At 55.6% G+C, this 22831-nt stretch overlaps 6 protein-coding genes across 6 annotated transcripts; 2 read left to right on the forward strand and 4 right to left on the reverse strand.

The window, feature by feature from the left end:
• Positions 1-2418: 2418 nt before the first annotated feature.
• B0T26DRAFT_641254 (ARS binding protein 2-domain-containing protein) lies at positions 2419-4589 on the reverse strand (the record flags this gene model as incomplete). The annotated part of the gene is made up of 2 exons (XM_060437313.1): positions 2419-4161; positions 4221-4589. The coding sequence occupies 2 exons, from the start codon at positions 4587-4589 to the stop codon at positions 2419-2421; spliced, it is 2112 nt and encodes a 703-aa protein (XP_060299136.1).
• A 2803-nt stretch (positions 4590-7392) lies between these two features.
• On the forward strand, positions 7393-9270 carry B0T26DRAFT_750507 (uncharacterized protein; the record flags this gene model as incomplete). The annotated part of the gene is made up of 1 exon (XM_060445233.1): positions 7393-9270. The coding sequence occupies one exon, from the start codon at positions 7393-7395 to the stop codon at positions 9268-9270; it is 1878 nt and encodes a 625-aa protein (XP_060299137.1).
• A 670-nt stretch (positions 9271-9940) lies between these two features.
• B0T26DRAFT_644546 (uncharacterized protein) lies at positions 9941-12977 on the reverse strand (the record flags this gene model as incomplete). The annotated part of the gene is made up of 3 exons (XM_060437638.1): positions 9941-10283; positions 10338-12816; positions 12878-12977. 3 exons carry the CDS (start codon positions 12975-12977, stop codon positions 9941-9943), a joined length of 2922 nt encoding a protein of 973 aa, XP_060299138.1.
• Positions 12978-14633: 1656 nt separating this feature from the next.
• On the reverse strand, positions 14634-16458 carry B0T26DRAFT_740228 (uncharacterized protein; the record flags this gene model as incomplete). The annotated part of the gene is made up of 2 exons (XM_060443821.1): positions 14634-15954; positions 16019-16458. The coding sequence occupies 2 exons, from the start codon at positions 16456-16458 to the stop codon at positions 14634-14636; spliced, it is 1761 nt and encodes a 586-aa protein (XP_060299139.1).
• A 715-nt stretch (positions 16459-17173) lies between these two features.
• On the forward strand, positions 17174-20294 carry B0T26DRAFT_674815 (uncharacterized protein; the record flags this gene model as incomplete). Its single annotated transcript, XM_060439751.1, has 3 exons — positions 17174-17187; positions 17282-17418; positions 17524-20294. The coding sequence occupies 3 exons, from the start codon at positions 17174-17176 to the stop codon at positions 20292-20294; spliced, it is 2922 nt and encodes a 973-aa protein (XP_060299140.1).
• A 666-nt stretch (positions 20295-20960) lies between these two features.
• On the reverse strand, positions 20961-22534 carry B0T26DRAFT_640909 (uncharacterized protein; the record flags this gene model as incomplete). The annotated part of the gene is made up of 3 exons (XM_060437279.1): positions 20961-21479; positions 21551-22201; positions 22262-22534. The coding sequence occupies 3 exons, from the start codon at positions 22532-22534 to the stop codon at positions 20961-20963; spliced, it is 1443 nt and encodes a 480-aa protein (XP_060299141.1).
• Positions 22535-22831: the final 297 nt, after the last annotated feature.

Consider the following 22831-nt stretch of genomic DNA (forward strand, 5'->3'; position numbering starts at 1 on the left):
TCTTTCGGCGTCTGACTCTGGCTTCGCAAATGCCCTTACAGCTGCCTCGGAAGGCTGTGCTACCCGATGCTTCAGGTCCTCTAATTTTCTCAATCTTTCTACTTCTTTCTTTTCCGCTTCTAGTTCTTTTATGAGCTGTACAAGGTTAAAGAGTAGAAGTATAAGCAGTTATCAGCGGGTGAGATGGAAAAATAGGTAAATAAAAAAGTTAGATCCAGGCTATTTTAACCAAGCTAGGTAAGGTAGATTCCAGAAAGGTTGGTGGAGTATTGTAGTTGGAGTTGGCACTACAAGGCGCCTAACCCGCGCATTGTATAGAAAATACCTAGGACGTTCACCTGCTTGGCCACTCAGGGATCTCCGGGCGATATTATGTATTAGGGTCCCTGTCGAGCAAGATACGTAGGTAATCGGTTAGATAGCTAGGCTACTTGTCACGGCTGGCCGCGTGTCACAGACTTGGCCAGGGAGGTCATCATAGACAGTCGTGCCTAGGAACCAAGCATCAACTGGAGCCCAGGTTTTGGGCCACCTACGGCACATCCAAGTTCTTTCTCTATCGTTTGGTATCGCGTACTGTACAGGGTGTGATGGAAGCTAACTAGAAATGTACGTGAGGTACATGTACGTACACAAGTGCCGTACATTGGAGACGCATTTCCATCGCTTTTCCACATTTAATTCTTGCTACAAAACACCAATTGGCCGCTGTTTGATCACCCGTCCCTCTAGCTAAGGTAGTCTGGGATACGGCTAAGTTGAAGTAAGCTTAGTCTGCGATTTGTGAGGTTTTGGCAGTGCGAGGCGCGGCGATGTTGTGTCCATCCCTCGGGCCGACTGATGTTTTAGGGCTAAGCCGGGCGGGCCGGTTGGCTGCAGGCCATTTCATTGCCGGATTTATGCACCTAATTATTAAGGTTGCGCATGCCGGACTATCCCCTTGGCTGCTAGTTGGGCCCCATATCTAAATAATAGAGACCTCTAAAACCCAAAATAAATTTAACCTAATGTGTGGTCGCAAAGGAGAGAGGTGCAACCGTCTTAGAATCATTAGCGATATCTCTTCTAAGTTGCAGCTGAAGGGGGGACGATGGCGAACAGCGAAAATATCACCGAGCGTTGAGCGCTTGACAGCCTCGACGGCCTCAGCTGGCCAGTTCCCGACGGTCCTCCGACACGTCTTCAACCCAGAGCTTGCATGTTGTTGTGGGCAGCGGCCCCAACGCTCGCGAGGCTCGATGGCGAAGGCCATGGGCCCAATGTTTGAGGACTGGCTTGGCGGGCATCCGCGGGGCTCCGCCGGAGTTTAGGTACACACGACCTCTACGTGGTTGGGTGTGCATTGACTTTTCCGTTGGAGCCTAATCATTGGATGAAATACGGAATATATACCGCTTAATTATTATTCTCGTTCGTTTGTGAATTGAACTAAGTCTGGATGGCTGGGCCACATACCTGCACATACCTGGTCCGTCCTCAGTTCACATTTCTCTTCCGTAATGGCCATTTGTCTGAGGTAACTGGCCTGAGAAGATATTCTCACTTTGATTGGATCTCCTGACGAGAGAACAAAAGAGGACCGATCGATCACGATTCCCGAAAAAAATGTAGGGCCAATACGGAGTACAAGAGTAAAAGAGAAAAGAAATGTACCTCGGCCGAGGACTAAGCATTCGGGCTAGTTCAATTCGCAAACGAACGAGAATGATAAGCCAGCGGTATCCCAAAAATGCAGGGAGCCAGAAGTCAGCATATTCTCGCCAAAAGAGGCACCTTTTGACCGTACCCAAGGTAGGTTGGTTCCAGCTTTAGTTTTCATGGCCCCGTGGCGGGCATTGAAGATCAATGCCAAGTGCTCGGTATGCCACTGCGGTAGCTGCAAGGGCTGGACTTAGACGAGCGTCAGCGTGCAGTCCGCGTCCATCACTTCTAGCTTCCACTTCAACTAAGAAGCAATATATATCAGTTATGAGCAGCACGGTGGTGATAAAGGAGTTTCCGGGGATACATGAGGTACCTTGTGAGTTCTGCCCTACCAGCTGCTGACTCAAGAAACCCGTTCATAGCACGGACAAGCCAACTGCCTACAAAGACACGAAAGGGCATAATCTCATCGTAAACTGCAAGGGTATCAGGGCGCGCGCTCTCTGTTGCTCGCAAAGAAAAAGAATTCTGGTGTCCAACGCGGAAGGGTGTAACACTTGGAACACCACCGCTCCAGCATAAAGCTTCTTCCCAACCGCCAACTCGATATACATGTTACATATAGACCCGACATGCACACAGCGTGCTTTTCATATCTTCATTCAAAAAATTCCACCTTTTGCACCCGTCTCGATTATACAGCCATGTACATGTTCGAAGGCCCACAAGGTACTGGGGCCCTTTTCAACCGCGGGAGCGGCATATCATCTCGTGTCATTGGGTCTGAGCATGGTCTCTGATGGACTCCATCACCTTGGTCCGTAGCAGTGTCAGCTCTTTGTCGCGTTGCTGGAGCATGCCTGCCATTTCCTTGTATTTTCGCTGCCAATACTCGGCTGTCATGGGCTCGTCGTTGCTATTGGTGGTGGTGGCGGCCGCGTCGTCAATGCCGCCCGTGGTGGGCCTGTCGACGTCGTCCTTGGTGGTGGCGGCGGCGGCGGCGGGAGTCTGACGCTTCCTCCACTTATCGTGCATCACCGTCTCCTCCATAGTGTAGCTACCACGGATGTCGCCCATGCGCAGCTCCCAGGCGCAGTAGTATCGGTTGCGGTCGGCCAGCTGCTCGAGCCGCGTGACGCGCAGACTTCCCGTCTTCATCATTATCTTACCGCCTGCCAGCGCCGCCAGGTTAATGAGGAACGCCTCTTTGGTCGTCGCGGCCTTGAGGAGGCTCTCGACTACCGTCTGCGTAATCCCCCAGGCCTCGTCGACGCAGCAAGGCGCGATCCGGTTGCCTTGGGCATCGTACCAGCTAGCGGTCAGGAGCTCAAACATGAACACGCCCTCGAGCTCGTCCTTATTCGTGCGGTCCGAACGGTCCTGGAAAAAGATGCGCGGCTGACCCTGCTTCCCATTGATGGGGGCCGTCTGGCCCGCGAATGACCCGTTGTAGTTGGGCACTATGCCGGCATGGCCGGCTACCCCGAGTTGAGGTACCAAATTGTCAAGAGAATGTTGATGTGTCTGCCCATTCACCATTACAACGGGTGGAACGGGTGGGGCGGGTTGGACAGGCGGAGTCGGAGCTGACGCGGCCGGCAAGGGCGGCGTTGCAAGTCGTACTTCACCTCCGACACGTTCTGGCACTTGTAGCGACAACCTACTTCTCTTGGCTGGCCGAGACGGTCCGTTTTCTTGGGTAGGCGTGTACTGTATTGGGCTCTGCACCAACTGAGGTGGTTGAGGAGGAGCAGCCAGAGGTGCAACCAATGGCGGCACCGAAGGCGGGCGACTCAAGCTAGGGTCCGTGGTGCTCTGAGATGTTGGATGTATCTCGGGCGTCGGAGATGGTATCTTGAAAGTGTGCATGTCCGAAGCCGGAAAGGCCGAGAACGGCCCGTCCGGGTGGCCGGTTCGGTTGATAGGCGGCCTGCCCCGTGTTTTTCCGCCGGTGGTCGTCGCGCCGGTTCGCCAAGCAGATGAAACGACCTTAGCTCCGTGTCGTCTGTTTGCGGCCCTGCCCTTCATTGGGGTGATGGCTGACTTGGGCTCCTCTCCCCAGAATGATTGCCTAGTGGACGGCGTGATGGCAGACTGTGGGTGGGGGTAAGCGGTGAGGGGCGTTTGGGCAACGTCATTGTTCTGGTTCCAGGGAGGGTTAGGGGGTTGCCCCATAGGTGTGTGCGTATTGAGCCTCGAAGGGTCTGATACGGGGAAAAGAAAGACGCTCCCTCTCCCGTCCGGGTGAGCTGTCCACGGCTCAAACTCGTCTGGTTGGGGCGATGGGCGCTGAGACGGCGACTTGTTGGTGTCGTCGTCGTCTGGCCTCTTCCTTCCTCTCCGGGGCTTGATCTGAGGAAGGAGGGCCCGCAGGGCCATGTCGTCCTCGGCAGCGACCCCATCTCGCTCCCGATCAGCAACCGGGGTCTGGTCCGAGGGAATCTCAGTCCAATAGGGATGCGGGCGGTTCAACAGATACTCAAAGAAGGCATCGACGTGCATCGAGTGCATCCAGCGCTGTAGGTCTGTGTTAACTTGGCCCTGTCGGCTTCGCGAGGCGGCGCATGCATTCATACCTTGAGCCGTACGGCATATTGCTGTATCTTCTGGGAACTCTGACCCTTCTCCTGATCTGGGGGCTCGACGCCGAGCTTCAAGGCCAACTCGGCCCATGTCTTGAGCTCTCTGGCCTCGAGTTGCTTGATGAGTTCAAACAGGGTGAAGGTACTGAAACTCTTGCCGCCGCTCTTAGGGGGCGTCCGAAAGGCCTCGCGCAGGGCAGCCGAGTCGGTATCCGTAGGAACACCGGGGTTGCAGAATAGGACGAATGCAACATAGGCATCGTCGAAAGAGAGGCTGGTGACATTTCTATCCGGCAACTCTCGCCGCGGCAATGGCGGCGGACCCAATGATGCGGTCACGGCAGGCTGCGGCGGGCGTTGCATCTTTCTGCGCAAGTTGGCGTGGTGAGTTCCCCTAGCCGAGCCCTATCATCGATTTTTGTCTAGGCAAGTCGAAGCGGCGCAAGCAGGTACCTAGGCAAGCAAGGGTAGAGTGACAGGCATTAATGGCCAGAGAAACTGGTGTCGCGGCAGGATCTCGACACGTGCCTCCCCCTCGGTTAGCCTCTGTCGAAGGCCACGAGCTCGGGGTGAGGCGGATGGAGATGTGGCTGGTGAGGGTATGGAAAGGAGTGAGTTCCGGTTCTCTCGTCAGATGAAAGTCGGTAAAAATGACCCTCGTCGCGTCGCCAATCAGAGTCTTTGGTCCGCGTAGGTCTTTAGTCTTCTTCCCCTGCCCCTCCCAGACACCCAACCATCGGCTGCAGGCTGGAGACGAATTCAATCAATTTTATCAGGGCTTGAGGCGGTGTTGCTGTGTCGTCAGCCCTGATAGCCATGATGGCGTCGCTGAGTGAAGATGATGAAGAGCGATGGGAGGACAGCACGACGCACACCGTCGACCGTTACCGTGCCTTTGGTTAGTTTCAATTCAGCCGCGCCTTACTTGGTGTGACCAAGACTACACTCGTCCTGCACTAGCGTCCGCCCCTTTACTCATTTGGGATGAAGAGACTGGGGTTGATGGGTGTCTAGGCGCTAAAAATAGGTTACCCACCTTAACCGTGCCTTCCCCATCTCGAGAGTCTGGGGGCGACCTTGCCCCTCGCTTTCAGCTCAAACCCCCCAGGCTCAGAATACCATCTCTCGATGCAACTCGAATGCCGCCTGTCGCTTGATTACTTTCGCAGAATTCCAGCGGCGCTCTCCTCTCGATCAAGTACGTCTAAACTTGTGTAGGTATCTTTGGGAATTCTCCGCAGTGTGGGTGGGAGTGCAGATTAAGTTAAGGTCGCGCCTGCTCCGTACCAATTAAGGCACTTAGTCGCCTGAAGCAGGCCTAGGCCCGATGCCTGTTCACCGCTAAACTATCCAGTCTTTAGCTCCTTGTGTTACGGTAATTCCTGGTACCATACCCGCGGTTTCTTGGCCGCTTCTTCTAAAAGACACCGGCTAGCGGACTCCTCTGCGGCGGTGATCTTCAATCGTCTCCGTCATTTCGGAAATTTGGCAGTGCTTGTGTGTCTTGATGGCCTTTCTGCAACCGTCGTAGTCGTAGCCTGCGTATCGTTTATGGTCACAGGTTTTGTGTTTTGGGCATAGACCGCCTCTACCCTTTTGCATATGACGGGCTGCTGGAGTTGCAAAAGTATCCGTAGAGTAGGTATGTATGCAAGTAGGCAGAGATGGAAATGGACAGCCGCCGACAGCATTAGAGGCTAATCTTGATGGGGCGAGTTTTGGGGATTCAATGCTGCTCTTTCGGTGCTTGTGCATGTTTCGTTTCCATGATCTTGACGAGATGTAGGCGACACCCTTATACCACAGCTCTGTCAGGCACTTATCTACAGCAAGCTACCTATCTATCTAGTAGATGTCTCGAAACCCAAGCCCACTTCCCTGCCCTATTATATCGCAATGTATTTTTCTCTTTCGTCTAGGTGCTCTAGGAGCAACTTCCACAGTTAAGCATGGTGTGATCTCTCCCGTATAAAGTCCAACCCGCGGGGACACGGTTGGGATAACTAACAGTGTCAATTTGTCGATCGAGATCGCCAGCGGACAGTGGGGGCACCTTTAAGACGACAGCCTCCCACGCCAACGGCTGAACAGAAGAATCGAACTACTGAACTACCTCAGTTCTTTGCAACAACAAACGCGGCAGATATAGCCTCGGTACCAATTGTATGTTGACAATCGAAAACACGCCGTACGGCAGCCAGACTAAGGGCCCAACATCTAGGCACGCTGTCTCGTAGAAGTCTTTAGAAGAGGCTAAGCACGAATGTAAATTAAATTAGGGGTGTATTCGTTGTATGTAACCGTATGTGCTGCGTAAATGCCGCCCTCGCGTTTCCGGTTCTGAAAACCAACCTTCAGACAACCTTCGAGTTGAACATGTGCGCAATTAGGATATAATGTGCATCATGCCAGGCGAAAAGCTCAATGTGGTGTCTTGTCGACGACGTCTATCGCTACCTAGTTTGTGGAATTAAGACTTAGGTGGTGAAATGCGGATCATGCACAGTGGACGCAGGACACCACCCAGTTGGCAATTCACAGCCTCAGGCCGCCATGCAGTAGCACATGAGATGGGGCGGGAATGTCAGGGGCTGACGAATTGGAGACTCGCGTTGGATTTAAACTCGTGGTTAGCGGCTGGCTCCATCCAGACCACTCCACAACAAACCTCCAAGGTCCCGTCGTGAACCACCTGTTCAGCAGGGTATTCTCTCCAGACTCCGGACTGCTCTCGGGTTGACCGATTGATCAATAATCACACCAGACTGGCCGACGCCTGGTTGCAGCTCTCCCCGCCCAGACTGACGTACTGAGAGACAGACCGATACACCAGCAAGGGGGCTGGCCGTCCTGATGGTCGCCAATGGTCGCCAATAATCGCGACATGTGTTGACCGTTTTCGATTCGCCCTGTTGGTTCCACCTGTCTTCGCCCTCGTTCGCCCTTCGTTCGCACGCCCGCTCTCGTTTCTCGACCTGCTCTACCGAGTACCGAACCCCACCGCAGACAAGCTCCGGACATACGCCAACGGTCTTTTGATTTGGATACATACGCCGTCGAGAGTCCCCAGCGACTGCCACGCACGCCTCCTTGTCTTGCGCCGTCGCCCGCCCGCCATAGCCCCCAATCCCAATCCTCCGAATCGCCCCCGGGCTACGGCGTTACGATGCCCAAGCAATACGTTCTTTTCGGCCGCCCGGTCCCCCGGCTCGGCTCGCGACACGTCTCGCTCCTGCTTGTCGCCATCTCCATCTTCGCCGTCGTCAGCCTGCTGTTCACACTGCCCGGCACGGATGTGGCCGGCCGAAGCAGCAAGTCGTTGAAAAGCCACTGGGCAAGCAGCATATACCACTTCAAGCAGCCCTCCCATGCGCCCGAGCGCCAGTCAAATGACACGTACGGCGACTCGTCGTGGTACTCCAACTTCCGGTGGCTCTCGATGCCCTTTAGCAGCTCCGTGACGCTCGACCACAACCGCCAAGTCCTGCCGGTCATGCATAAGCGCCCCGCCATCTACTGCTACTACGACAACACACTAGTCAAGGACGACAAGAAGCTGAGGGAGTCCGAGAGCGATCTACTCCTAGCGTGGAGACGTGCCTGGTGGGCCCAGGGCTTCAAGCCCGTCATCCTCAGCGCTGCTGAAGCCGCAAACAACCCTCGATACGGCGAGCTTACGAAGCGCGAGGGCATGGACCCGGCCCTTCTCGCCGACTTCATGCGCTGGTTGGCTTGGGAGAATATGGGTGGCGGTCTACTCGCCTCACACCTCGTGTTTCCCATGGCCCCGTACAACGACCCGATGCTGGCGTTTCTACGACGCGGCGAGTTCCCGGCGCTGACCATGTGGAAAGACTTGGGCGACGGGCTGTTTGTCGGCCCCACAGCCGAAGTCACGGCGGCTATCAAGCTTGCCATGGCGAGCCCGCACCTCAAGATCGCAAAGGACTTCTTGACCACCCTCTCTAGCGACACCAACGAAAAGATCTTTACCGTTGACGAGCACGCCAACTCCCTGGCCTACTACCAACCAAGCACGCGCGAGACCAAGTACACCAAAGTCGCCGAGGCCATGACCACGTCATCCGCCTCCGGAGTCCAGGACCTCACCCAGCTCATCGAGTCGCACCTGCACCTGACATGGCAGAGCTTCTTCCCCGACGGCATCGACGTCGTCAAACCCCTGCCGCACCACACCACACACCTGATCAGCCCGGCCTACCAGCTGGCGCTGCGGCTGACGCGCTGCCCCGCGACGCCGATGCCCAAGTCGTGCCCGCCCAACATCGCGCAATGCACGCCGTGCGACGACGAGACGCGGCGCCTCCGGATCTCAACACCCGCGCACTACCGCAACACATCGACCGTGTACACGATCGGCACGGTGCCGCACCCGTACACGGCGGCGTCGCTGGCAAACCCGCGCACGCACATCGACGTGCGGTGGGTGCGCCGCGACTCGGGCGGCCGCGACCCGTGGGTCGTCGACCTGACGCAGGACCTATGCGCGCGCGGCGTGTCGGCGGGGCCGCGGCTGCTGCGCTTCAAGGAGGCCGTGGCCTCGGACCTGGGCGCTGCTCACTCGCTGTGGTTGCTCGCTGAGCGCGACCTCCCCGACGATCTGGACTGGCACTTTGGCTTTGCCGTTCCCGACGACGACGAACCAGACGAAGCCGCGGATAGACCCAAGACGACACCTCCCAAATTACCGCCCATGCACGACCCCAAAGACGGGCCGCAGCCAACAGCCGAAGAACTAAGCCTCGAACAGGCGCTCCTCGCGCGCGCACAAGCCATCGTCGGCGCCGGCGACGGGGAAGGCAAGCAATCCAAGAGCCGCACGAGCAGAGAGGACGCCGTCGTGCGCGACGCCGTCGAGGCGTGGAACCTGGCCGACGTGGAGGCGTGGCGGTTCACGCGCGCGGTCCTGGCCCGCCGGACCGTCGAGCGCAAGACTTGGGACGAGGCCGAGTCGAAATTCGCCGGCGGCATGGGGTCCGAGAGGAAGGGTCGGAGGAACGGCTGGAACCGGTGGTTGGATTAAAAAATTGAATTAAAGTGGATTTAACGGATTTCGATCGAATCTCGGCCGCATAACTTTGCTGGGGTGGAACTTCTTTGGTCCTAAGGTTGGCGGTTGGCTTGGTCTGGTCTGGCTTGGTCTGGCCCGGCCTAGCTTGTTAAACTGAATGTTTCCGTCTCTCCTCCCTCTTTCATTATCTCTTGTTCTACGATCGCACAACCTTGGCATAGAGGTACTCGGCGGGTGTATTTTGGTCTGGCATGATCCTGTTTGGGAAAAAGGCATTGTGTATAAATTGGGTTTACATGTCATGATAGGGGAGTTGCTCGGTTTGGCTTAAAATACATTATCGTCCCATCGACATCATAAAATAAAACCTCAACACCAGGAGCTTGAGGTATACATGACTTTTCTGTGCTACAAAAGAGCTATTCTACATGACCTAATAGTAGTAATCTTGCCCTTGCTTGATTATACTTCCTTCTCTCATAAGAACTGCAAGACTCCTCGAGTCTACCGATTAGTACGGCAACAACTGCCTGAACCTAGCAACAAGAATGATTCGGATAACGTCATGCATCTCTTTATACTCGTCCCGACGTTATCGTTGCTTGTCATAGCCGAACACAAAATAAAACAATACACTGAGCTGGTCAAGCATGCCCACCGCCCTAACAATGTGATACACTTCTCAGATCTTGAAAACCGATGACAGGTCGCGACGGTCCGAGGCATCTATCGAAATATTCTTGAACTGGTCCTCGAGCGATCCCGCGCTGTTGGGTGGGCGATTCTCTCCGCGCTTCTCTGGCGCCGGCGCAAGTAAGGCCCCTCCATCGCCGCAGTTGCCAAAATCCGATACGAGCTTGGCTGGCGAGGCATCACAAATAGGCGAGTACGGCTGCTTGTTGATAGAAGGGCTGAGCGATGCCGCAGCATGTCCCGCGTAGTGCGGCAAGTAACCTTGGGCAGTGGTGGACGACAGTGCACTGCTCGTTGGGCACTTCTTCAGCACCGTCTGCCAAAGCTTCGTACTAATTGCTCGTGTCAGCGATTCCATTCCTCATCACGCTCAGCTGGCTACTCACCCAGACCTCTCCGATCGCCTATCAAGCGAGCCAATAGACGTAGCATCCACACTGTTCTCACGAGATTGCAAAACTGTCGACAGGTCTACAAAACCAGCACCCTCGGGCACCACCAGGTCATCACAGGCACTGTAAATCTGAGTCTCAAAAGAACAAGCTCTGGCGTGTCTGACGGCAGCACACCCATCCTCGCTCACCACGACCGCCTTGGAAGCAACTGACTTTTGTACTGGTGTCATAGGACGAAAGGGGTCCGAGTCTGATTTGGTAGGACGAAAATCGTAGTTGCAGTCAGCGCGAGCAGTCGGAACGCGACAACCAGCGCGGTTTCGCGGAGGACTAGTAGGAAGGGTAGCGTGCTCCTTGACAGGGGAAGGCGGATAGAAGTGCTTCCCATCAAACTTTGGAAGGCCCTGAACCACAGACTTGGGCGCCTTGCCCCAGTACAGGAATCGCGCACGACGTTCGTCGTCCGTCAATGGTCTGTTGTACACGTAATCCAAGTCCTTGGCAGTGCGGTGGTTGACGCCTTTCGGAAGGGTTCCAAGAAGATACGGAACTCCAAAGTTCGACCCCTCGCGGCCTTTACTGGGGCCCGCAGGTTCGAGCTGGACTGGATCATGTTGGTGTGTCGTGCCCCAGGATCGAGAGCTGGTAGGCTTATGCTCATCAAGCATGTGAGGCTGCTTCTGACCGGCGGCAGCCAAAAGTCTTCTCTCAGTCTCGTCCGGATTCTCCTTGGGATAGTCGAAAGAACACCAGCTGGGCTGGAAAACGGGGGCCTTTGCCGCATCACTTGGAAGTCCCGACCTCTTCATCATGTCCGAAAAAGTCGGCCGAACCCGATCGGGGGAAAACTCAAAAGCAACTCTGCCACCTTCGCCAACAGAGGTATTAATCCCCTGACTGGAGCGTGCAAGCCTTCGTTTCTGTGTCGCAGTCGACTGGTCAGCGGCGGGTTTGGCTTCTGGATTGCCATGCTGCGCTTGAACTTCGGCTTCCAATGTTGCCAGTACCTTAGGAGACGGCTCGACTTCAGCAGTATTGGCCGGTGGCTCTGAGGCGGAAGCCCTTGATTCCGTATCCTTTCCGTCTTTGGTCTGAACGGCTTCGCCTAGGACGGCTTTCTCGTACTCAATTTGAGACTCGTAAACCTGCTCAAACCGCTTGATGTGCTCTCGCAGGTTCAGAATCTGAGCCTCCATCTCCTTTTCGTCAATCTGATGGCGGTTGTATTGCAGCTGGTCCTCGTTGTACTTCAGCGAACTCTTGAAGCTGGCAATCTGCTTCTTCGTGATGTCGCTGGGCTTGATTGACGAAATTGGGGGAGCCATGGGCTGTTGGAAATTGGAATTGGCCGGGACAATATGGTGGGCTGCAACTGCCGGAATCCCAGGAGGACCGTGATGAGGTGGACCATAGGGTGAGGCGGCCGCCATCGTGGCCGTCCCGTTTGGCACCGTTGGCGACATCATACGGCCCTGTAAGGGGGGGGCGACACCTGGGGCGATACCGACCATCTGGATCGGCATCATCTGGCCACCCATGGGGGCGGAAAATGCTGTCTGGACCGGATACATCCACTGGTTATTGTAAAAGAACGGCTTGCTCATGTCAAAGAACTCGGGTGATGTGAGCTTTACCTTCTCCTTTTTGTCATCCAAAGACCCATTCTCGTCTCGAATCTCTCGGGGCCTCGCATTGTGGCTGTCCTTCAAGGCGCTGTCGGCCGCGAGCTGAGCCATGGCAGAATGATTGATAGGAGGCGGAGCAAAAGGCATTCCGGGAGAGAGGTGGGTTCCAAACGCCATTGGGACAAAAGACATGGGCGCCTGGAGCGGTTGAAATCCAGGAGGATATCCGCCGATGAACTGAGGGATGACGGGAATTGCCTGTCCCAAGCCCATCTGGCCAAGTGACGGCTTCGGATGGACTACCTTGTCCATGAGCGGCTGGCCATCGAGAGCAGGGCTCTCTTTGCCTCGCTTAGATGTAGGCGATGCAGGACCACGAGTGTTGGGAACAATGCGGCCGCCGGCGGTCACTCGGACATGCGTAGGGGAGACAACGGCCTTGTAGAACCGCTGAAATCCCTCGCTTCTCTGGGCGAGAAGTCCACTGGGAGCAGAAAGAGGTTCGTTGATAGCAACCTCAGAGTCGCTTCGGCCACGATATTTCCATTCTATGGGACGTGAGGCTTCGTAAGCTACCTCCCGAACCAGCTCTCGGGCAGGCTCAGGAATCGGCTCGCGGATTGGTTCGCGGACCATGTCACGAACCGGCTCACGGACTGGCTCACGGACTGGTTCGCGAACTGGTTCCGGAGCAAGCTCTCGAGCAGGCTGACGGGCAAAACGGCGGCTCATGTTGCCTCTGAACAAGAGGACTTCGGACTCGGCCGACGAATCGTTCTTCTTGTGCATGTTTGGCAGCGGCTTGGCGTCCGAAGACTCGCTTCCAGAATCACGGATGATATCGACTGCAAATATCATAGTATTAGCATCAGACCCATGAGAGACTCGAGAGAAGCTGAGCCATACCGATTTCCGGATTTCTAGCCAAAGCTGAGACGACGCCCGTGGAGGCATGGTCACCGCGAAGGCTCAAAAGCTCGGAGATTGTATAGCTCCGATGGCCCATGTTGTGTGTAATGTGCGCGAACAGAAAGTATGCCCGGGGGATTGGGAAGGACCGCCAGCGAAACAAGGTGGGAAATGTTTTGTTGTGAAGCAAGTCGGTTGACAGTGAGGAGTTGACGAATGCCAAGACGGGCAAGAGGCGGACCTCGGTGCTGCAGTCTGGATCCATCAGCCTTTGTGCCTCAAGTTGAGACAGTAAAAACTCTGGGAAAAGACCACGGTCGGCGTCGCCGATGGTCTCTGTTGCCGAGCGATCCACAACTTCAACAAACGAGCAACGGCTATCGTTCAAAAGGCGGTATCTCGCCGCCACGAGGAGGTGTGGGGGAATGGGGATGTCATTTTGCTGGAAATCCGCAAGAAGCTTGAGCAGCCGCTTGCCGCGCTTGCGTTGTGAAGGCTGTCTCATCTTGTGGTGACTGGTGTACAGGGGTTGCTGGCGGCAAGGGCGAGAGGAGGGGGAGTGTTGTAGCTGTGGTGTTATTTGGGGGGAGAGGGCGGAAGGGCGGCGAGAGGGGCATGACGAGAAGAAGAATGCGGTCAGCATACCTCAAGTGTGCCACAACAGCTAGGCCACGGCGATGGCAGACTGAATTGAACAATTCCAGTATGTAGAACAATGGGGAGCTTCCGGGTGGGTGAGAGACGAAGAGGCGACCGCTGAGGAGAGGGCCGCAATTGTTTCTGCTGAGACCAAAAATCAAAATTCCGGCCGACGCCAAGGTCAGCTCAACGAAGCGATCGGTCAGCCGATGCTAGGCGCTGGGCAATAGGCAAGTGCCAGACCTCGAACGAATAGAGAGCCGGTAACGAAGCTTGGAGATGGGACGGAGACAAGGGTCGACGATGCAAAATGACACGACGGTGATGAAAGAAAGGTGGCAGCAGAGAACTTCGCAGGAAAGCTTCTTTAAACTTGAGGCAGGCGGCCCAACGGTCGAAGCGAGCCCTACAGAACTCTAGGAAAGAAACGGAAGGTACGCCTTGAAGGCGGCCAAGACAGTGTAAACAAGAAAGTACGGTTTCCAGAGGCAGCAGTGAGGCAGCAGTGAAGCAGTAGTGGCAAGGAAGGAGGGCAGGAAAGCAGGAAGGCGTGAATCGACGAAGAGGTATCAACTGGTTTTCACCTTCGAAACTGCCTGGTGATGTGGCTGTTTTGGAGTTTGAGAATTATTTGGAGTTAGGTAAGTTGAGATGGGAAGGAGCCTGACGTGTCTTGGCCAAGAAACACGAGAGGGAAGGAACGTGCTTGCCAGAAGAAGCTGAACTTCAGGTGGATAAAGTAACCGGGTGACCAAAAAGGCCTGTAGCTTTTCGTCCGAAGCGTCCAGGACGCGCAAGACGCCCGACACGAGCTCCACTTGCTTTCCCAAAAATAGCTTCTGTTGCAGTAAACATTCATTGCTGTGTCATAACGCTCTGAGGCTCCGTGGCAATTGAGTAAGCTGTACACTTGACCTCAATCCTCCAGTTGAGAGCCTTGCCTGGGTTATGCATATATCTGGTGGACTTCGTCGTGCCTCCGGACCGCCAGCTACCCAGCTCAAGTTCAAGCTTCGCTACCCTCCCATGCCTACCTGCCTACCTGCCTGCCTGCTGCCTGCCTATCTACCTCATCTACATAGATATGCCAGCATAGGGCACCTGGTTGATAGGATCAGTTTGCTCCCCAGACCCCCAAAGTCCAGGCCGAGCTGGCAGCGGCACCTCTTATCAGCCCGCCCGCACCAAGACTCTGTCTTTGCTGCGTTTTGGGATCGACATCGCTCGCCTTGCTCGCACCTGCTGCGCCTTGTTGGAGCCAGAGATCGCGACCAATTGTTGCAATGGCCGGCGTCTTAAGGTGACTAATCATACTAGCGCCGGTCCAGGCTCCGAGGGACTCGAGGGCTCTCATCTGGCCCTGAACTCTCGGTCGTTTATCGCCGCCTCTTTTCAGCTGCTCATCAATAGGGTCGACCTTTGGAGTATTATTTGCCGCGTCGTGCCAAACCCCATCTTGTTCCTCGCCGCCGCCGCCGCCACCACCACCACTACTGCCGCCTGCTTGTGATGCCGCGTCGGTTGGGCCGGTGCCTGCTTGCCGCGTGCCTCGGTTCAGCTTGAGATTTGAACGTAACTGCTCGGTTGCTTTGCCTTGCACAGGGTCCCAGCCTCTCTGTTGTATGAGATGGGACACCTCGTCAAAGATCCGTTTACGCAGCCCCAGAACGCCCGTGCACCCACCAGTAAATATAATCCGCGACATACATATTGCGCGGACATCCAGTGGAAGGTTGAGGAGGCTGCGGTATACTAGCAGATATACCGGTAACTCGTGGTCGTCAAAGCTGCTCTGGGAATAGCGTGAGTCAAAAAATGTATTCTCGCAAGGCTCTGTGAGTAGGTCGTATGGCAAGTTTAGCAATGTAGGCGGTTTCGCTGATTTCAGAGGAATCGTCGCAGTGGCAGCCTTTCCAGAAGACGAGTGGCCTCGGGCATCAGATTCGTCGTGTTCTTGTACCGTTGGTAGGCCCTCGGCGGTTTGGGCAACCGTGGTGGTGGCTGCATGGTAAGGCTTACACCAGACCATGCGTGTGGTAATCTCATCGCACTCTTCGAAGCTCAGCGCATAATCCTGCGCCTGTTGAGAACTATGGGCAGCTTCGGTCTCCTTCCGAGCCTGGGGGAGATGCTTTGCGAGAAGATTATGAGTCTGCTCTACTAGCATCCTACCTCCGCGGATGGTCCGACCGCAATTGACCTCGCGGTACTCGTAGACAGCCGTGACGACGGTCTCGCTCCAGCCCAGGTCGATAACTAGGGCTGACCGCATGCCAGCGGCCACGGCTGAGGCCACCGGGGACGAGAACAGTGAGACCGTGGGCGACTGGAACCGGTTAAACAGACTGTCTAGGGCCGTTGACAGTAACGGGATGGGCAAGTCCGAAGGAAGCACGCAAACCACTCTGCGGGGACGCGAGTCGATGAGTAAATATCTAGGTAGGGTGTTAGTCAAGTCACATAAATGGCATAAAAATAGCCCGGGGATGTATGCGATACCTGCTGAAGGCGTCCTTCAGAGCCCTCTCAATCTTGTCGCCGACTAAGCCGAGGTCAAGACCGCGGATGTCGGACTGCCATAGCTCGTGATCGCAGCCCCATGATTTTCCGGCCGCAGCGTTCCTCCAGTCATCGTGGTAGTCTGTCTGCCAAGCGCGAAAGTCGCCGACGCGGCGCTGGTGGTCGGGGCCAAACCAGATGCTGCCCCGGGGCGCTGCATCTCCAGCGAAGCCAACTTGCAGCTTCCGAGTGCCGAACTCAATGATAATGAGATCCTCTTCAGCGCGGAGACTGGACGGCGAGGCGAAGGCCGATGTGATAGGCCGCAGCGGAGTCGATGGCCCACTCGACGGCCCGTGGTGGCCAGCGGCGGGGGGCGAGCGTATGTTAGCGACAGAACGATGCGGCAGCGTCGTCGGCGGTCCTGTTGACGAGGCCATTGCCGCGCCGTCTCAGCACAGACTGACAAGACCCCAGTGGCTTGAATGCCCAAATAAAAGCCAAAAATAAAAAGACAAAAAAAAGCGCGAGGTGTGAGGCCTCGCAAGAGCGCCAATTGCCAGTTAAATTAAAAAAAAATCCCTATGATTTTCAATGTCAATACGAGTAGGGTGGTCCTAGTCCCGCGTTAAGCTTCAGCTGTTGTGCTGTGAAGCTGTTCCAGGTAATAAATGGAGATGGACACTTCCCGTGTCGTCGGGTCCAGCATGAGGCTTCTAACCCCTGCTTCAAGTCGGGTGGTGCTTGGCAGGTGGCTTGAAGGCAGTTAGACTTCTTTACTTGCATAACTGCACTCTGTTGGGTTCGGTTATGAACGTAACGAGATACTACCAATTTTAAATACCTGGTACGGCGGCAAGGCCTACCACCTCGGACCACCTAAAGGCTGAGTGACACTACCAGCTGTTACCCCCCACACCTGATCACAAGCGGAAGGAGGTAAACAAAGGGTATTTGCCTCCGCCATCGCCCTCAAGAGCTGCCGCAACGCGAGCGACACCAGGGCTAAATGACTCGGATGAGCTGAATAATTGCATTCATACTTAGGTCTAATAACATAGCTTGATTGACATTTTGGTCTTGCATCCATTTAAACATCTCCCAGAGAGGAAAACCCGGTTTAAACGGCTGAGCCAACTTCAAGGACTTGCCAAGATGGGCATCAAAGGGTGAGTGATGGATACTACCTCCAGTACAAACCCATGCCACGCGATAAACCTAACCCTGAATTGATGGATGGCCGTCTAATTCGATCTTTCGCAGAATTTACAAGGAGATTGGCCCTGGGGATCGCGTATCCCTCTGCAAGCTCGCCGTCGAGAAGCTTAAGCAGACCGGGCGTCCCCTGCGCGTCGCCATTGACATTTCGATATGGCAGTTTCAGACGCAGGCAGCCAAAGGTACGTTCAGTCCATGTCCGATCCGCTTCGTTTCTCTCCGGTATTTCCATGTATACTGTATGCGCTGTATTCCACTGACTGTCCGCTAACCTGGCCACACCTCAGGCGGCTCCAACCCCGCGATCCGCACTCTGTTCTACCGCCTCCTCAGACTCATGGGGCTTGCCATCCAGCCAATATTCGTCTTTGATGGCCCTAGGAAGCCGGCATTCAAGCGCAATAAGCGTTCAGTCGGCCGCAGCGGCACTTCTATTGCGTCCGCCATGGCCAAGCAGGTGATTCGCCTCTTTGGGTTCGCTATCCACGATGCGCCGGGTGAGGCCGAGGCTGAATGCGCCCTTCTCCAGCAGCAGGGCGTCGTGGATGCCGTTCTCAGTGAAGATGTCGACACCATCATGTTTGGCTGCCGCCGCACTCTGCGGAACTGGACGTCCGAGGGCCCCAAGGGCTCCAAGACGCCTACCCATGTTTCAGTCTACGATGCGGATGAGGTTGCGAGCGGCACCAGCGGGTTGAACCGGGAGGGAATGGTTCTGGTTGCTCTGATGAGTGGCGGCGATTACCTCCCCGAAGGCGTTCCGGGCTGCGGAGTCAAGGTGGCCTGCGAAGCCGCGCGGGCCGGCTTTGGTCGAGACCTCTGCCAGATTAAAAGGGCAGATACAGCAGCCCTGGCGGCTTGGAAAAGCAAGCTACTACACGAGCTTTGCACAAACGAGAGCAAGTTCTTCCGAACAAAGCACAAAGCCTTGGAGATTCCCGACGAATTTCCGAATATGGAAATATTGGGATATTACACCCATCCAGTCGTTTCGCGTCAAGACACAGTAGACAGGCTGAAGAGAGGCTCCCCTTCGACGAAAGAGGTGGATGTCATCGGCCTGCGAAAGTTTGTCGGCGAGACTTTTGACTGGAATTACCGCAACGGCGCTGTTAAATTAATCCGTGTCTTGGCCCCTAGCCTTTTGGTTCAGATATTACTCGACAAGTATAGGTTGCAAGAGCCGCGCGCGGATGACCTCGATCAACAAAAAAGAGACGAGGCGGCTATTGTCAAAGCCGTTTCCATCAGACGAACGCACTTTAGTACAGATGCGACGCCTGAATTGCGCATATCCTTCATTCCAGCCGACATCGTTGGACTCAATCTCGATGCCGAGCCTGAGGAAGAGGTAGAAGGCTACGGCCGAAGCGGTATTGCTCTGAATAGCGATGATGAGTTTGACGATGATGCCGTGGAAAGTCCGGAGAGCGCCGGCACCAAAAAGACGTTTGACTCATTGCAGCTAGATCTGGCTTGGATTCCAGAGTCAATTGTCAAAATAGGGGTGCCCCTGACGGTAGAGGACTGGGAAGAGAAGCTGCACTCCAAGGAACGGCGGGCTTCTGCAAAGGCCGCTGCTAGGACTACGCGAACGCGTAGCACTCGGTCAAAGAAGACAGACATGCCCACCGGGGCGCTGGACAAGTTCGTCAAAGTTACAAAGAGCACCAGCACCATCACGGCTCCATCGAAAGTCTCCACCACTGTTTCTTCGTCGGGATCGTCTTTTTCCGCTATCCCTCCCAGCAGCCAGGGCACAGGCAGGCAGCCACTCGCCCGCTCGGCGACGATTGGCTCTTCTACTCGGCAAGCTTTGGGTAGCGGAGGACGTAGGCAACCCAGAAAACCCTCCAAGCCCCAGCCCAGCAAGCCGACGGCGGGAATCAACCCTTGGACCCTCGCGGGCTCACAGGAAAGCCCCAGGGTTACCAAATCCATCACATATTCCACTGCACATCCCAAGCCAAATGCAGCACAACATTCCATCTACATCTCGTCCAGTCCTGCGGCCCCTTCGCCACTTCCACGTCGCGACGAGGCTGTGACGTCGGCCGAGGTCGCGGGACAGATGACCCCCAGAAAGAGGGAGCAAACTCAGAGCCCCCCTCCCGATCCTCCTTTTCAGACAGACCCACCCAGCCCGTCTCCGATCCCGCGAAAGCTCAGGTCGGTGGTGGCACGTAGCAGGACTACGGTAGTAGCTTCCGCAAATTTGGTGGATGATACCCCAGCATCGGACTCGGCTTCATCGCAAACAACAAGAAAGCCGAGACCTTTCAAGCAACCCAAGAGCAGAGAAGACAGTGCAAGCACCGTCTTAACGCAAAAGTCTATTACCGACTATGGAAAGCTTTCAAAAGGATCTGGCAGCGGGTCTACGAATGCGAAGGCTTCTCCTACTGCAGGTTTCATCAGCCGGATAGAAATCGATCTGTTGTCAGGCGACGAGAGTGATGGCAACTTCCCTCCACTCCAACAGCTACGCAATGCACGGTTTCACCGGACTTTTCGCCCACCAACGGCAGATGGCCGCGATAAAAATGACATCAAAGATGACAACGAAGACGAGCTTCCTCCACAAAACCGGCGAACGGTGCCGCCTTATTCGACTGCGTTAGACCCTGGGAAAACCGGCTCTCATTCTCTCTCTGTCGGCGAAATAGAGAGCGGCGACGGCAAGGAAAATAGGCAGAGCAGCGCAGATAATTTTGAGACTCGCCTTGCAAGCTTGGCTAAAGAGACAACGGCCGCTGCTACTACGTCCTCTGCCACAACGAAATTATACTTCCTTCGATCTACAACGGATGCCGACGCCGGCTACCTCGAAGAAGTCGAAGTCTCCCGCGAAGTAGCCGACGGCGTCATGGCCGCCACCAGCACGCACAATAAGAACAGCGACAGCAGTGGCGACAACGACGACAGCCAATTCGGCATCGAGCAAGATCGAGAAATAGACAAGAACGTGGAAATGCTGGTGAAAAACCACTGCCTGCGAGACGGCAACAGCAGGGTCTGGCGAGGAAGCGACGTGGCCTTTGTCGACCTGACGGGCTAGGATTGAATGGATACCTATGATGCGTGCGTGTGTGTGTGTGGCAGCCAGGCATGATATGGACATGGATATGACGTGAAGGAGCGAAAAAAGGATTCTCTTTTAATAATAAACCGTGATAGATACCCCATTATAACCAAATTCAACAAGACTAATTGCGCATTGCGCGCGGCCCAAAACATTGTGGTTTATTGCTGGCAGTGGTGATTTTGCTGCTCGTCGTCTGGTTCAATACAGAAAAAGCAAGGCACCTGAATAATCTACATTATTTCGGACGAGCACTCTTTCTCAATTCTCAACATGATACTAAATGACCGATAACTATGAAAATGCTACCACTTCACGCCGATTTGGGGCGAAAGCGACTACTCTACCTATCTTATATACAATACATATTGCTAAGTATCACCATATTTAACGCGTCGGGAAGCGACAATTCATTCGTCTAACCAACTAGGGCCAAAGAAGACAGCCCACAACTTTAACAATAACATCTACTTGCCTACACGGCACCCGCACGCACCTAATGATCTCGGGATAGATAAATTTGACAAATATGAGAAAGAAAAACAGCGCAGACGCCTTCTTAAGAGCCTGCCCTTTTACCACCGGAAACGCCTGCAGTAACTCCCTCCCCCGTGTAAAGACCAAAAAAAAGCGCTAAGCAGTTCACCGGTGCATGGGGTGCTTGGACAGCAGGACGTTAACGCTCTCGCGGGCATTAGTCGTGTTCCAGACACTCTCGCGGCCGCCCTTGCGCCACTCGTCGCCGGTGGCGTCCTCGCCGCCGCCGCGGGGGGCCTCGCCCATGATGACCTCGAGGTCGCGCTTCTGGGAGCTGAGCCAATTGCGGACAAAGTTGACGGGGTCTTGGGTCAGCGAGGCTAGGAAGGCGTGCTTGGCCTTGGACTGGGCGACGGCCTGCACCAGCGTCGCCAGCTGGTCGTCGAGCAGTGCCACGTCCTTGAGCATGGATGCGTACTGCGGGTTGTGGATGAAGGGCACCAGCTTGGCCCGCAGCGGGTCGTCGACGGCCACGCGGATGTCGTAGATGGTCGGGTTGGGGTCCTTGTGGAACTCCTCGTCCACCCGGATCGTGTACGCCAGCCTGACCGGTGGGAGCGTCTTCAGGTGCGGCGCAATGTAGTCGTTGAGCGCCGGAATAAAGCCGGAATCTCGTTGAACCACCTGAGGAGTGTTGGTTAGAATGCTCAATACGCACGGACACGGGGGCTGCGACAATCGGCAAGTAAACTTACCCTCTTCAAGAGCTCGTCGCATCTAAAGTTCCTCTTCTCCTCGTCCTCCTGCAGCTTCATGAGCTTGATGTATTCCCACAGCCCCATGACGGCTTCCTGGCGCGTGGCTTCGTTCATGTCGATAATCTCGGCAAGCTCGGGGCTGAGTTCGAAGCGCTCGGGGTCTTCGTGGCGGTAAAGGTTGATGGTGATGTTAGCATTCTCGTCCCCATTCCTCTTGAAGGTGAGCTCGTCAAAGTCGGCCGCGGCGGGTAGGTTAGACCCTGGCGGCGTCCGGTCGGGCTTCTTCCACTCAACGCTCGTGTCTGCGCTGGGACGTCCCGACTTTGGACGGTCAAAGTCAACCGTCAGGGCCTTGAAGAAGTGGGAGAAGCGGTAGCGCTGGCCCGGTTTGGCCGAGACAGGCTTGACCTTGGGTAGGCTTGGACTATCTGTCTCCATCTTGTCGCCATCCGTGTCGTTGCCCGCCTTGGCCTCGTCTTCGTCCTTGTCCGTGTCGTCTTCGTCATCGAGCAGGCGGCCCTCGATCTTGACGCGATATGACGATTCGTTGTTAGCCGAGAAGTCAAACGTGTCGGCATTGATGCTGTTGATTTGCCAGAATTGGTCCTCGACGGTGTTGCTGATCCAGACGCGCAGTGTCTTATACCGCTGGTGTGGTGATGGCGCATTAGCCTCAGTTTGTAGGGGAAGTAGGGGGGGCTAACATACCTTTGCGTTTCGGCTCACCGAGTCAACGATGTCCAGTCTCTTGCGCGTCATGGTAGCATCGAGGCGGCGCTCAAAGTCGCGGAGGTTCTTGTAGGCCAGGGCCACATCGCCGTCGCCGACGAGCGTTTCCTCGACGCCCTCGGGGAGCGACTTGTCGGTGGGCTTGCGACTCCTCAGCTTGGCCAGCTGGAGAGCGGCCTGCTGCTGCTGCTGCTGCTGATGGATCTGGGCCTGCGTCATGGGCACTGAGTGATGGGGACCGGCTGACATCATGGGACCTGTGACGGGGTTGGGCGAGGTTAGGGTCTAGACTCTGCAATTGAGGGCGCTGGTTCGGATGCACGTGTGCGTGGGCGCTCTGCCTCCTGCACACGTTGCACTTGGGGGTTGCGGGATGGCGGGACAGCGGGATTATGGCTGCGGGCAGTCGATGCTTGCGACGGAACGGGAGAGAAAGAGCTGTGCTCCCGTCGTCGCGCAGTATGCTCCACCCGCAAAACAGATGTCGGGAAAAGCGGAGTGCGCGGCGAGTCAGGCTGACAGAATGAGGACCGGGATGGGATGCGATGG

This window comes from Lasiosphaeria miniovina, assembly GCF_030549165.1.
Source record: "Lasiosphaeria miniovina strain SMH2392-1A chromosome Unknown B0T26scaffold_3, whole genome shotgun sequence".
Taxonomy (NCBI): domain Eukaryota; kingdom Fungi; phylum Ascomycota; class Sordariomycetes; order Sordariales; family Lasiosphaeriaceae; genus Lasiosphaeria; species Lasiosphaeria miniovina.